The sequence below is a fragment of the Nelusetta ayraudi genome, unplaced genomic scaffold (genome assembly GCF_046127955.1).
Source record: "Nelusetta ayraudi isolate G7.1 ecotype Tasmania unplaced genomic scaffold, CSIRO-AGI_Nayr_v1 ptg000002l, whole genome shotgun sequence".
In the NCBI taxonomy this organism is placed as follows: Eukaryota; Metazoa; Chordata; class Actinopteri; order Tetraodontiformes; family Monacanthidae; genus Nelusetta; species Nelusetta ayraudi.
The window spans coordinates 2,462,854-2,477,864 of record NW_027466052.1 but is presented as its reverse complement, the minus strand read 5'-3'; the positions used below and the strand labels follow the sequence as shown (position 1 = coordinate 2,477,864).

The 15,011-nt window shown below is 43.6% G+C and overlaps 1 protein-coding gene across 4 annotated transcripts in view; it reads left to right on the top strand.

Moving 5' to 3' along the window:
• The window catches only part of LOC142903508 (multiple epidermal growth factor-like domains protein 11), a 62,624-nt gene extending 48,150 nt beyond the window's left edge, over window positions 1-14,474 (top strand). The window contains exons 15-24 of one of the 4 annotated variants that reach the window (XM_076049223.1): window positions 4,307-4,435; window positions 4,955-5,083; window positions 6,252-6,380; window positions 7,482-7,610; window positions 8,700-8,933; window positions 10,105-10,256; window positions 10,955-11,024; window positions 11,206-11,259; window positions 11,854-12,060; window positions 13,018-14,474. In XM_076049223.1, coding sequence (XP_075905338.1) covers window positions 4,307-4,435; window positions 4,955-5,083; window positions 6,252-6,380; window positions 7,482-7,610; window positions 8,700-8,933; window positions 10,105-10,256; window positions 10,955-11,024; window positions 11,206-11,259; window positions 11,854-12,060; window positions 13,018-13,229 — 1,445 coding nt within the window. In that variant the 3' untranslated portion in view covers window positions 13,230-14,474. Of the gene's footprint in view, window positions 1-4,306; window positions 4,436-4,954; window positions 5,084-6,251; window positions 6,381-7,481; window positions 7,611-8,699; window positions 8,934-10,104; window positions 10,257-10,954; window positions 11,025-11,205; window positions 11,391-11,420; window positions 12,061-13,017 lie in introns of those variants that run through there. The other 3 variants (XR_012929275.1, XR_012929271.1, XM_076049305.1) reach the window with 3 other exon arrangements.
• Window positions 14,475-15,011: the final 537 nt, after the last annotated feature.

Genomic DNA, 15,011 nt, shown 5'->3' with positions numbered 1-15,011 from the left:
CCTGGTTACTGCCGGCACCGTGTTGGTGCCACAATGTGTAATCTATGTCATTTTCTGTTGCTCCTCATTCCTTCATTTATTGTCATTCTGAAAGTGTAGCACTGTTCATTCATCCAACTGCCAGACTTTCTCTGTCTTGTTATGTGTTTTACTTCTTGGAATAGTTCTTTGAGAACGCCGACGACGAGATGCACTCGGCGCCCTGCTAGCCTCCCTCGGCTCGCTCGATTAGCGCCATCGTCTGAACACTCAGACCCTCCGCTTTTCCTTCTTCTGACAGATGATTTTTTTTCTTGTCCTTGTTTTTCAAAGTTTTTAGCTAGCCTTCAGCTTTTTTCGGATGCAAATCATAAATCATCCCCATCCCGCCCCAAAACACACACATACGCACACACGCACAGCTCAATAATAACTCAGTGACGCTAATTTTTTAAAATGTGGTTATTCATTCATTTATTTATTTATTTAACAGCAGCTCATAGTGGAGTAAAGCCGTCTAATCTGGTGTATATACTGGTTGTAGCTGCTGCTTGTCCTGCTGCTCTTGATGGATCCTGGGTTTTCCAGTTAATCGTCAGTCTGAGCGCCACTGATGGGAACAACTGACCAACTGCTGGAGCTTTAGATGATCTGCAGCTTCTCAGTGTGATGTGCCGTAAAACTGCAAGATCAGATTAATGTGATTTAGATTGTGTGTGTGTGTGTTTTAACTTAATTCAAACAACTTAATCAGTGTCCTGCACAGCCTTCAGGCGCCTCCAAACCAACTGTGGGGATTATTAGCAGCAGGACAGAACTGAGCCTCAAGTCTTTGTTCAGAGAAAGAGCTCTGCAGCTGTGGATTGATTTGGACTTAAAAGACATTTTAGAAATAACAAAAAGTTGTTTTCTTGAAAGAGGAAAATCCTAAACCTTGAGCTTCTACTTTGTCCACTGGAGTAATGCCCGTCACCTCCTCACCCCGTCACAAATCTTTTTTTTTTCTTTTTTCGGGGGGAGGAAATGGAGCCGGGAGGCACAGCTTCTCCAGGGCGTCATTCCTCTAGCGCCTCCTGTGGGTTAAACTGCTGTGAATTCTTTGCCCTGAGCTTCGTGGCCCAGTGGAATCTTAAGCAGGTTGGATAGCGGAGGCAAGAGATTGCTGCTAAAGGAGAGCGCCGTGAAATATTCATGGTCATTAAACATGAAGAAGGCCTGAGCTGTGCCCAGTCCTGCATCAGCCATTCTGCAGAAAACGGCTTGAGCCTCGATATATCACATGTCCAGACTTGAACCGCCTGAAGAGACTCTCCCGCTTCTTGCCGTTATCTCCGTGTTTGATGCCCACTCCTACATGCTAATGATACTATCGAACAGCGGGGCCTGAAAGGCTGCTTCCCAGAAGGCAACAGCTGTCTCACTTGAGAAACACTTGTTGGGTTTTTTTTTGTTTTTTTTTCCCACCATTAGTAAGAAATTTATTTTAGTTGGTGGAAAATGTTCAGGTTTTATGCAACAAAAGCATTGAAAGGTTGCTGCCACTCTGTTGTTGCTCTCCAGGGGCGGTGGCGCTGCCAAATGTTGCTGTTTTGTAGATGCTTTTATTGAACATTGCCATATCTTGGCATTAAAACAGGTCAGAATTACCGTACCTAGAATTAAAATAGAATTCTGTCTTTTTTTTCTTTCTAATATTGATTCATCAAGACTCCCTGCCACCTGCCATAAGTTGTTAAAAGCTACGCTACTTCATATAGCTCTGCTGGCTGCTGCTACTGTTTAATATTCAACACCACGAGCTAAAGTGCAGCTAGCCACCGATGGAGCTGCTAGTTAGCCTTCATTTGTCACTACTAACTGAGAGCTGGCTGCCATGTCTCGCTAGCAAATGCCAAATGCTAATGAGCGGGTAGCAACCCACGTCCGTCTCCCAGTGCAGCTTTGAACCGGAAGGTTTCCTTTGTTGGTTTATTTGAAGATGCGAGCAGTCACCCTACATACAAAAAAACCCAATTGTCCATACCGATGGAAGATGGCAGCTAACTGGGAGCAAGACCTTTGCTCTATGTATATTCTTGTAAATAGGAACCGTTCTATGGGTAGAAAAAAAAAAAGACTTTTATTGTCCTGTGAGTATATTATTTTATTCATGTATTTATTGGCAGTATACTATGTGTTTACCAATTAAAAATCATCAAGTCAAATATTACACACTGGACCTTTAAAACACCTGCTTTATAAAGGCTACCAGGGTGACAGGATCCCATTTTTATTAGCTGTACTATGTGTTATAATTATTTTCTATATGGTGTTATTTTTAGGGATACCGTTTCAGTTTTTCATCGGGTTAAAAATCAGAGCGTCTCCGGTGGGTTTCAATGACGCCACCCTGATGGAGTCTGCGGCAACACGTCTCACGCAAACAGATCTTTTAACCAGGCACAAAAAGTTTCACTCGGTGACGTTGGAGCTAAAGGGATGGAGAGCAGCTACCGTGGCTGGACCATAGGGGAGCGTCCCCACTCCCCCTCTCCTGCTAATTACGCCGACGGGCCGCTCTTTGTTCACACGTCGCGGACGCACTTTGATCAGAACTTTGCCGACGTCGGTCAGACGATGGTAACTGTTACGTAAGCGCAGAAAAGTGGATTTCGGTAATGACCCTCATTGCGCTCGTATTCATCTTTCATACATGAGAAGAACCACCTCCAGGGCTTCATTCTTTGAGGAGCACAATGAGCGCGCGCCGCCGCCGCCTGGCTAATGGCTCTTAGCTGAATCACCTGTTAACGAAGACAAAACGGTGCGTTTTAGGCAACAGGTCGAGATGGCAGTAAGCCATGTATACATTATGCTTTTTGTAAGGCATTCTCTCCGCATCGGAGATCAGCGAATAGACAAGATTTCTTTGTGTGTGTGTGTGTGTGTGTGTGTGTGTGTGTGTGTGTGTGTGTGTGTGTGTGTGTGTGTGTGTGTGTGTGTGTGTGTGAATCCTACGGAAGCGTATTGCGTATTGATACAGGGCTCAGTATCACGTTATAACGTGATAGTTTCACGTTTCTACGTAATAATAATTTTTTACGTTTTAACGTAAAAGTATCACGTTAAAACGTGATAGTTTCACATTTTCACGTTAAAATGTGACAATTTTTGCGTTTTTACGTGATAATGTTCACATCATTTCATAATGAATCTAAACTAAATGGAGTGAGGAAAACAGAGGCACCATGTCTCGTCTGCATGAGTTGATTAAACTGTATTTTAAACTTCTCAACCATCTCAACTGCATCCTAATTTTCCCGTTATAACGTGACAGTATCACGTTATAACATAAAACCCTTCCCGTTATAACGTGAAAATGATCACGTAAAAACGTGAAACTATCACGTTATAACGTGATACTGAGCCCTGTTTTGTTTTTGTTTTTCTAGGGTGGCAGCAATACGCTTCTGTAGAAGCCAGCTCAAAAGGAAATGTCACATTTCAGCTGGAAAAGCCATGAGATGATCGTCTCTCGCTGCAGACGAACCCTGAAGCCTCGGCGGGTCTGCGTGGACGCACAAGTCGCAGCGTCTGAATTAGAATTTAAAGAGGGGAGGCGGGGGGGAACTGAAGCACATTAATTTATAAGCAGGCTTGTCAGAAATCAAGATAATCTGTGTCTCAATATTTTATCTGTTTAACTGCTTTCGTGAAATATGAATGTATTTTTAAGTCAAAATATTACATCCTACAGACACAACAGATACATTTCCCTAAAATGATTAACTGAATTAACTGAAAAGTTAACTTTGTCAGAACTTCCCTCCAGCGTTTTAAATCTCTCTCTCTCTCTCTCTCTCTCTCTCTCTCTCTCTCTCTCTCTCTCTCTCTCTCTCTCTCTCTCTCTCTCTCTCTCTCTCTCTCTGTCGTCCCCACGCTCATGTCTCTCACTCCGGAAGCAAACAGGCAGATCGCTGCTGACTAAAAAAAATCAGCGCAACTTTCTGCCATGCAGAAACACAGCCAAAGCAACCTTATCTTGTACAAAACACAGCGGCGATACCAAGCAGTACCACGGTCTCAGAGGGCTTCTTGGGATTAAAATCGTTTTTTTTGTTGTTGTTTTGTTTTCATACAAGCAGCTGATTAAGGCTTTCGCACCGCTGCAGCCCCTGCTGGACTACCCATAGTTTTACTTAATTTATTTTCCTTCTCGTGCGCTGAACATCTTTTTTTTTTTTTTTTTTTTTTTTTTCCAGAGATGATAAAATCTAATGGAAATTAGAAGATTATATCATAGAAAAGAGTGAGCGAGTTCCGACCGTTGCTGCTTTTTGCTGCACAGTGTGCCCCGGTGGGAAGTTCGGCGAGGCGTGCGCTGAGTCGTGTCTGTGCTCCAACAACGGCACCTGCAACCCCATCGACGGCTCGTGCCAGTGTTTCCCCGGCTGGATCGGCGACCGCTGCTCCCAACGTAAGCCAGCGCCACCTACTGACAGCTGTCCGCTCACCCGCAGACCGCTTCTCTCACACTGGAACAGGCACCTTAAAATGGAAAAAGAAAGCAATCTCTCTGCTTTCCTTTGAAAGCTAGACTTTTTACTTTGACTCCCTACATTTGTACTCAAATATCTGTACTTTCTACTCCATGTACTGGAAAAACTTTTATGTGCAAAAGTATCTAAAATATACAAATTCTGTTAAAAGGAATTGAGTTATTATTATTATTATTATTATTATTATTATTATTATTATTATTATTATTATTATTATTTGAATGAAGCTGCTTTGTAGTTAAATACAAAACAGTTTTGTTTTTTTTACTTTTTACTTCATTACATTAACGAACCTGTACTTTCTTACTTTTACTTGAGTAAAGGAGTTGAATATGTACCTCTGCTTTTACCAGATTATTATTATTTTTGTTTGTTTGTTGTTGTTGTTGTTGTTTTTACACAAGTATTCACAATGTGTGTCTTGTTGCTGTGGCCAGCGTGTTCCCAGGGCTCATGGGGTCCAGACTGCATCCACACCTGCAACTGTCACAACGGAGCGCAGTGCAGCGCGTCCGACGGCGAGTGTAGCTGCAGCCCCGGGTGGACGGGACTCTACTGCACTCAGCGTAAGACAACGCCGACAGAAAGGCAGAATGCTTGACAGGGTCTCACTATATCATGATCAAAAAGTCAGGGTCCCCCAAAAAGTTCGGGCTTTTGCACAGCATGGGTCCCTCGTTTGTACAAAAACAAGAACACACACACACACACACACACACACACACACACACACACACACACACACACACACACACACACACACACACACACAGTGGCAATTTAAGGGAAACCTACTAGTCTGGCCTAAAGTCGGCCCAGAATTGTAACGCTCATGTACTATGAGCTTACTTCCCCCTCTCGTGGGCAGATATGAGAACTGCATGTCTTTAATAAACTGGTGTTTTTCAATCACTGTTCCGCGGCACACCAGTGTACCACGAGATAATGTCAGGTGTGTGCTGTGGCAAATTATCAAATTTTACTTGATTTGTCTAAAAAAAAAAAAAACATTCCATTGTGGAGTGACTGTACTTTAAAAGGAATGCAAGCCTCCCCCCTTGCCCCCCAGGATCAGCTTTGTGTGCATCTAAACAGTCTCAGGTTTCACACTGACTGAGTATAAATACATGCATTGACTATATTGTCATTATTAGGCTAAAAAAAATGTCATTTTGTAATATATTTAGTTGGTAATGTGCCAAGAAATGTACCATGGCTTAAAACCCCTATTTTAATATACTGTAGCTCACAGAGTACCATCAACATGTGTTTGCAGACACTCTCAGGTTTGTATTTTATAAATATATATGTAATTAGACACCTTTTTTCCCCCTTAAAAACAGACTTGCCCAAAGCCCAACATGAGAGCAGGGTTGCAAGGAATTCATTTTCCTGTCCTGAAGTTCTTGTGAATCAGCTTTCAGATTTACCACAGGAGAAACGTGAGCGTAAAAGCCGCTTTCTCCCATCGACTTTGCGTGTGAAGGCGTTTGTTCCCCAAACCTGTTGTGAGTTTCAATCTGCTGCTGCTGCTTCAGCTGCTGGTTGTGTCCAGAAGCTGACTGGACTGGACGGGACTGGTGGAGATGATCCATGCAGCAGATTAAAGCCTGTTGCACAAAAGCCTCTTTTGCGCAAAAGTGCTGCTTGGATGATCTCCTCCGCGTGAAGAGCTGATGACGTGGGGGCGGGGGGGGCGAAGTGTTGTGGAAGTTAACCGGACGCTCCCTGCAGGTTGTCCTTCGGGTTTCTACGGCGCCGAGTGCGCCGAGGTGTGCCGCTGTCAGAACGGCGCAGACTGCGACCACGTGAGCGGACAGTGTTCCTGCCGGACGGGCTTCATCGGACAGAGCTGCGAGCTCAGTGAGTGTCTCCAGAATGAATATAAAGAATGAATGAATTAATAAAAAAAATAAAAATGGGTGATGTAATAATGATGTGTGACGGCACTTTTTTTTTTTTTTTTTTGCCAGTTCATTTGTTTGTCCATCTCTTGCTTTTTATCTGTAAAACTTGAGAAAGGAAATGATGGGAAGCACAACAACTGTGTCTGGGACTTGCGCTGGCAGCTCATCTGAAAGCAGAATTAAACCCTTAATCATAATATTTAAAAAAAAACAAAAAAAACAAACAAACACTCCAGTATTTCACCTCCAGCTGCACGGCTGTGGGATAATATTGGATTTTTAATTGGTTTTTCAGTCAGTGCGTTGAAACAGCAGCCGTTGCATTGGTTGTAGTAAAAGCAGAAATCACTCTCTCGTTTAATTTATCTCTCAACAAGTAAAACAAGGGTTTGTTTTTTTTTCCACAGGTAATTGTCAATTTGATGATATACGGACTATCATTGCTGTGTCAGTGGAATGAAGGAACATTTCCAAAATTAAACTAATAAAAAAAAAAAATCAGCAACCAAGTGTTTGTACTCAAGCACATTACTAACAGAGTTTTATGCTTGGGCTCTCATTTGTTTTTATTGAATTGTCTGGAGATTAAAAAAAAAAAAAAAAAACCTGCAGAATATATTAACAGCTAAGAGAGGAAAATACTTTTCAAAAACATTCACCAACATTCATCCATCCATCTATTTTCCATACCCGCTTCTTCCTGAGCTCAGGGTCGTAGGGCGAGTGCAGGGTGACACCCTGGACAAGTTGCCAGTTCATCACAGGGCCACATAGAGACAAGCAACACACTCACATACACAATTTAGAGTTTCCAATTCAGAGTTTCCTATTCACCTTGCGTGCATGTTCTTGGACATATATATATGTGTGTGTGTGTGTGTGTGTGTGTGTGTTACATAATGTATAAAGTGTTCTATGTTGTTGTGATTAGATGTCAACATAACACTAACAGTTTTGTTGTCCTTTTTTGCGTTGTTGACTTTCACCGAAGTCATGATTTGACACAATCTCTTATGTCTTTGTGCGTGTGTGTGTGTGTGTGTGTGTGACTTTCAAGAGTGTCCACCTGGGACGTTTGGTTACGGCTGCCAGCAGCTGTGTGAGTGTATGAACAACGCCACCTGTGACTACGTGACGGGAACCTGTTACTGCAGCATCGGCTTCAAAGGCATCCGCTGTGACCAGGGTGAGGACCTGTGTGTGTGTGTGTGTGTGTGTGTGTGTGTGTGTGTCACAGCTGAACGATCCAATGAGATGTAAGCTAAAAGGGTAAGCTAAATAGTCTCTCATCTTCAATGCAACATCAGAGTTTTCTCTGTGATACTCATGTTTCCCAATGTATCGCTTTTGAAAAAAACTTTGTTCTAATTTACGGTTTCATAGAAACGTTGTAGCCCGATAAAACGATAGATAATTAGAAGCTTCATTCATTTATTTATTATGTCAATTAAAATTTAATCAGTCCAAAGCCAAATGCAGACCGATAAATGATATCAACAGTCGGAGAGCATCCTAGTAGTAGTAGAGCCAAATGAAAAAATGTCATTTACTATCAAATTAAACTTTGAATATATTCTTTGTAATTTGTGCATTTTATCCATGCACTTACTGTGTTTGTTTCCATAGTGGTAGATGCTCGTTATGCCAGTTGCAACAGCTTTCGCAGTCACTAGTCACAACTTGTAACCTGCTGTGGTTGGTGTCGGCTAGCTTGTTGTAGATGGTGTTAGCTTTCTGTAACAGTTTTTAGCTTTCTAAAAAAGGTGGATTTTAGCTAGTTTTGGTAGCATTGACACAATGTTGAAGGTGCTAGCTTAAAGTAACAGTCTAAGGTGGTAGATAGTTAAGTTGGTATGTTGGCTGTTGTGAATGTTTGTTTCTTTGTGCTATTTATTAACTTGATTAGCCCTAGAAATTCCAAGCTACCTGTTTTTCCTCAGGCTTTAGATGCTGTTTTTAAGGGAGATCAAATGTCCGGTCCTGTTTTTTGTTTTTTTGTTTTTTTCATTAAAATGGTAAAATTATGAAACAAAATTATGTTTTTGTCTGTAGGCATGCTTTAAATATATTCAAATACTTGAGCAAACAATGGGATATCATTTGAGTATCTCATTGCCGAGCCAAGTGTCCCCGTTTTCAGTCATCAAAGCATGGTCCCCCCTATTTCCGTAGCTTGCTGTGTTAGCTTGCTAGTTGCCCTCTAGATGCTAAGATGCTAAAGTAACGCCAGTTGCTCTGAATGTCCCACCAATGTGAAGCGTGTTGTGCTCCTCAGCGGCCCTGATGATGGAGGAACTGAACCCTTACACCAAGATCAGTCCAGCTCTGGCCTCAGAGCGCCAGTCGGCCGGCGCCGTCCTGGGCATCATCTTCCTGCTGCTGCTCATCATGGCCATGCTCAGTCTGGTGGTGTGGTTCCGCTACCGCCAGCGAGAGAAAGGCCACCACGTGCCCAGTGTCACCTACACACCAGCACTGCATATCACCTCCGCAGACTACTCGCTGTCAGGTGAGAACACTCGCCGCCTCTTTCACTGGTTCTCGTTGGAACCAGTTCTTCTCTTCACAGATGTTTGCAGAAAAAAAGACACCGGAACTTGAGCCGAGGAAGGAAACTGTTTCTCATTTGTGGTGTATTTTGTCTGACCATGACCAGTTGTTTGTGTTGTCTACCAAAGGATTCCAGAGGTACTGCAGCTTTTGTGTGTCTCCATGAGGCTCCAGTATACACAAGAGGAAAAAGTATGGGAAAAACATTGCCCAGAGTTGAAGTTTCCCCGACTTCCTACTTTGACTTGAGGCTCTGGTGACATTTGTTGTGATCCACACAACCGTTCAGGAGTTGCAGAGAAAGAAGGAATGCAATGGAAGCTAATGACGGCAGTGTGATAAACATAAAATAATAGCATTTATGAATAATAATGTCATGAAAGAGAAAAAACTGTTGCAGTTGATGTGCTGTTACCTTCGTATCCACAGCAACCAGCTATACCATTTTGTTTTCTTTCCCCAATCATTTGCTAGCTCACGTAACTTGCCCAGTGGTTTTGACCTGTCGTGAATGTGACACCACGCCGGTTCTGCGGATACATGTTGTGTGTCCTCTTATGTGGTTTCTTTTGGCTGAACTGTGTGGCTTACATGGGTCTTTTCCCTCCGTTAAACTCAGTGGTGGGCCGTCAGGGCCAGCTAGGCCTTCTCTGCTGGCCTAAACTTACTTAAAAAAAAGTACAATTTCCGGTAAATATGATAACAAAGTTATTGTCCATATTCTGCAATTTATAATGTAAAGAATGTTGTGGCGCATTGGCGCAACAGCTGCGTCAACATTTTTAATTGTTTATTTGCATGACGCGCCACTGGTGAAACTCCAGATACGTTAAGAAATAAGGGTCGCCTGAGCAAAGTGGTGAGAAGGAAAGGGGCAAAAAGTCCAATATTCAGTGGAACATGAACTAAGATAAAAGGGGTTTCAGTCACTCGGCCATGGACGGTTTCAGGGGCTGCAGGAAGAGGAGATCACAGCAGCCTGGCACGTTGCCGGGTTTCACTCAAAGACCTGTTGGGAGTCGCAGCTCTGTCGGGGGATTATGTTTTTCCTCATGTTGCACGGTTGTTGTGCGGAGGCCCACGCCGGCCGTGTTTGCACCTCTTGTGCTGATGTGATGTGCCGCCGGCAGGACTGCAGTGCACGGGCCTGCTCTCCTCGGCAGAGTCGTCGCCCAGCGGCAGCTCGCTGGGCGGCTGCTTCTCCAACCCCAGCTACCGGACCCTGGGACCCTGCACCTACGCCGCCCACTACGCCAAGCCGGACAAGAGGACACCGGCCAAGGTTGGTCTGCCACGTACACACAATGCCCCGCAAGCAAAAAAAAAAAAAGTTGAATGCAGAGTTTTCACGAACATTTTGTCTAAGAAATCAAACTCGTGATTTAAGTTACATTTCAAGTTACTTTTTACGCAAGTACATTTCAGAACCTTTGCTTCCTTACTTTTACTAAGTAATGAGTTGAATCAGTACTGTTACTCTTCGCAGAGCTTTTCATTTTTACACAAGTATCCATACCTTTACCGCAGTACAAAATGTGAATACTTTCGTCGTGTTTGCTGGCAGGGGAGGAGCTTTTGCTGCAACCATTGACTGAAGCTGCGAAAACAATTTGAAAACATTTCAAAAATGATAAACAGAATCATAATTAGAAACACGTTTATTACAAGTAACACTTACAAGGAATTTGCTTTGGTATAGTTGGTGCTTAAAAAAACAAGAGCAATACAAAAAAGAACAGCTAACTATACTAAATATATAAAAGTATACAAAATATATACATACAGGAGATAAAAATAACAAATTACAAATTTACAAAATAGCAGAAATAATAAAATATAACGTGCAAAATTAGACCGTTGTGCAATTAAAAAATAAAAGCGCAGGAAATATGACAATTCATGGCAGCAACTATGACTCTGAAAGTTTCTCTACCTCCCACTTCTTCATCGGTTGTGTTCTGACAACGTTTGTTTCTCCAGATGAAGACCAAGAAGCGGCACAGGAACAGCGCCCCCGAGTGGGGAGCCTACTGTAACCTTGGTGATCTAGGTCAGTGTGCAGCAAAAGTAGAATAAACCTTTTTTCCCCTCACAAATCAGATTAAGCCCTTCACAGTTTTTTATTATTATTTCATAAGTCCCAGAAATTGTCCCTTTGTGACATCACAAGTGGCGTGTTGCTGTTTTCACCCACCTTTCAGCACCTTTGGCCTCTCCGTGTCTCTGCACAGGTGTCTACTGCATTGACCGCCGCTTCAGCTACCACGTGGAGCCGCGCTACAGAGGTACGGTGTGGAGGGCGGAGCCTCCACGCTGACCACGCCCACCTGAGACCTGCCCCAGGCCAATCCTGTGTCTCAAACTCCTCCCTCTGCCAGCAGCTGCCTGTCCTGTGTGTGTGTGTGTGTGTGTGTGTGTGTGTGTGTGTGTGTGTGTGTCCTTATAGGATGACTTCGCCCTCCTCTCCTCGCTGTCTTTCCCTCCCTGCAGGGGCCCTGTCAATCCCAAAAACTCACCTGGGAACCTCCATCCCATAATAACCCATCACATAGTGTTTTCCTGCTGTGTCTCATTGTTAAATTTTGCTTGGGTTATGCCGGTGGTTTGCTAACGAGATGGGAGTGCGGTCAGACACCAAGAGCCAGAGTTCAGGATGCAGTTGAAGTTGTTGTTCTTCCTCCACCTTCTCCTCCTCTTCCCTTGACTCTTCACTACAATCACTGTGTCGACCTTTACCTTTGTTGTTGAATTTTTTTTTTTTTCAATTCAGGCTGAAGCGCATGTTTCCAAGCCAACCAGGAGGCCTTGCGCCCACTGAGCCAATTAGCGGCCTCGGCTCTAATGGCCACGCCCACTCTCTCTCTCTCTGCTCTCCGCAGACTACATGAAGGGCTCGCTCTCCAGCACCTGCTCCCTGAGCAGCGAGAACCCGTACGCCACCATCAACGACCCCCCGGCTCACTGCAAACACTCGGAGAGCAGCTACGTGGAGATGAAGTCGCCGGCGCACCGCGAGCACGCGACCCTGTGCTGTTCCGCCCCCATTGCCGCCACCGCCACCACCGCCAAGAACGTCTACGACATGGGTGGGTTGGCTGCAGAGCGGCCGGGAGGCTGCAAGACATTAGCAGCTTCTTCCTCCTGCATGCTGCTCCACTTGGCCGTGGAGTGTGCCTTGAAACGTACCATTCTGCAAATCGGCCCTTTGTGATGTCACAAAGGGCACTGCATCCTCCCCATTCCTACCTCCGCCACCCCAGTCAGGTGGTGGATCCGCCCGTCTGAGACCGCTTTGTTTGTGCGGTCTTCCAAATACATGGTAGGCCCAACAGAGCATCAATTTGAGCTGGACGCTGCAAACAGAAGGCTAACAGCAGACAGAGTGAATGAAGTGCATTTTTACGTTTTATTTAAGTACATTTCAGAATCTGAACTTTCTTACTTATGCTTGAGTAAAGGAGTTTGAATCAGTAGTTTTACCTATACCAGAGTATTTTTACACAAGTACCTGTACTTTTACTGAAGTACTTCTGCCCACACACACACACACACACTGTGGCTTCGATTGGCTGAGGAGCTCTGAAACACACACACACACACACACGCCTGCCTGGACGACCTACTTCCTGTGCATGTCAATACACAGGAGGAAATATGACTGTATCAGAGTTCTAGCAGGGTGAAATGCTTCCATTCAATTTTCTCTTCAATTCAATTCAATTCAATTCAATTCAATTCAATTCAATTCAATATCCTTTATGTAACCAGGTAAAAAGACTCATTGAGATTAAATTCTCTTTTTCAAGAGTGACCTGGCCAAGAGGGCAGCAAAAACAAAGTTACAGCAATACAATACAATAACAACAAAACAACAGCAGTCACACACTATAGTTAGGAACACAAATTTAAAACGTTTCAGTACTAAAATAATTTAAAAACAAGTACATTGCCCAATAGAACTCGGATCCTTCTGTGAGTCATTAAATGACCAGGGAGCAGCATATCTGAAGGCTTTTTCCCCCTCCTTCTCTCTCTCCCCCCAGAACCGACCATCAGCATTATCCAAAGTGGCGGAGGCAGCGGCGTGGCGGTTCCCAGCTACCCTCAGAACCCGTACGACCTGCCCAGGAACAGCCACATCCCGAGCCACTACGACCTGCTGCCGGCCCGCCCCAGCCCCTGCCACAGCCACAGCCTGGCCCTGCAGCACAGCGACCCCCAGCTGCCCGGCAGCCCCACCAGCTCGCTGCTTTAAGCGTGCGTGCACACACACACACACACAGCGCAGCCCAGTCAGGAAAAGCCTGACCTGGGGCTGAAGTAACAAATCAGATCTGCAGGTGGACGGAAGGAAGGAAGCAAGAGGAAGGACCTGTTTTTATGATATTTATTCTTTGTGTGAGTGTGTGTGTGTGCGTGCGTGTGTGTGTGTGTGTGTGTGTGACTGGCAATACTGTTTGATATTTTATCACTGTATAATATCCCAGCGGGTTTTCGTGCAGGTTAAAGCCACATGTTTGTGTGTCACTGTGAACTCGTATCGACCTCAGAGAAAAGTGACACAGACACAACTCAGACATTTCCTCCCAGTCAGCCGGCGGGACTGGACATTTGGGTTGGAGGACTGGAAACACGGAGTGCCGAAGGAGCCGAGGTTTCAAGACACGGCATTTCAGAAGCCAGTGGAGAAAAAAAGTGTTTTTTAAAAAATAAACTGTAAAAAAAAAAAAAAATGTTCCGAAACTGCAGCAGATCATACATTAAAGTAGCAGCATTGTTGTTATTATTTTTCATAGAGATTTTCACAGACCTTCCCTGCTGTTCTCTGATTGTCTGTTCTACATCCTAAACCTTTCTGCTACATTTACACTGTGACGTTCAGTCGATTTGCGCCGTGGTTATCCGCAAACGCGATCGGAGGGTGGGGGGGTGGGGGATTTTCTTTTCTTCTTGTGAATAAACTTAGAAAATGAGCTTTGAGATTATTCGTCATAGTATGGTTCAAACGGTGTAGAGTCTACACCGTTTGAACCATGTCTACACTGTAGTCATAGCTCGCTCGCAAAGGCGTTGCCGCCCGTTCTGTGCTCGAGTTTGAAAGGGCGCTAAAGTAGAGAAGCAGCCAATCACAGTGCAGCAGGGAAGAGCTGGAAAAAGATGTTTGAGAAGAAAAAAATGGTCCACATTTCCTCTCTGAAGAGCTATTTCTTAGTACGTTCCGTAGACAGTGACGAAGTAGCTGATAAGTGATTCTGGCTGTGTTTCTTCTTCTGTTGTGTGCAGCTTTAAGTCACATGCATGCGAAAAATTAGCAAAGTTTTAATTGTTACATTATAATTGCTAGAATTAGCTTCCTTGTGTATTTTTTCCTACTGTTATCTGGCTGTCTGTAAACAACTGTGACCTCAAGCAGAGTATAATTTGATTTCGTCTTTTCTGCTGATTTATTGGTTCCTTTTATCCCCAAAGACTGCTGTCAAGTAAAAGCAAAGAGTTAAAACTTTTTTTTAATTTTTCTTATTAGCTTGAAATTATGAAAAAAAAAAGTCAGAAAAAGTTTTTGACCCTTGAATTATGCCGAAAACTGCAAGAGATAGAATTGATGTTTTGTTGAAGAAGGAGTCAGTTTTCTAACAAATAAAATAAAATAAAAATAATAAAAATTAAAAAAAAGAGAAAGAAAAAAAAACGACTGTCGACCACTCGAGACAGAAAAATAGTCGGGCTAACGACACTGTCAAACTTTTTTCATTTCCAACTGCTTGTTTCTCTGCTGTTTTTGTCCTATCATCGGGATAATTTTCTTTTCTTTTTTTAGCAGCGATAAACGCTGTTTTCCGCTAATTTTGTTCTTTTGTGGAACTCATTACAGTTGTCACAGCTCAGGACAGTCGTGTCCGTGTTGTAAAGACACATTTGACTTTTTCTTATTCGAAAAAATAAATAAATAAACGCTAACGTTCATCCGCTACAACGTATTGGGACTCTGCCAGGTTGGAAGTAAAATTAGACAATATGGAGGTTGCATTCTTTTTAA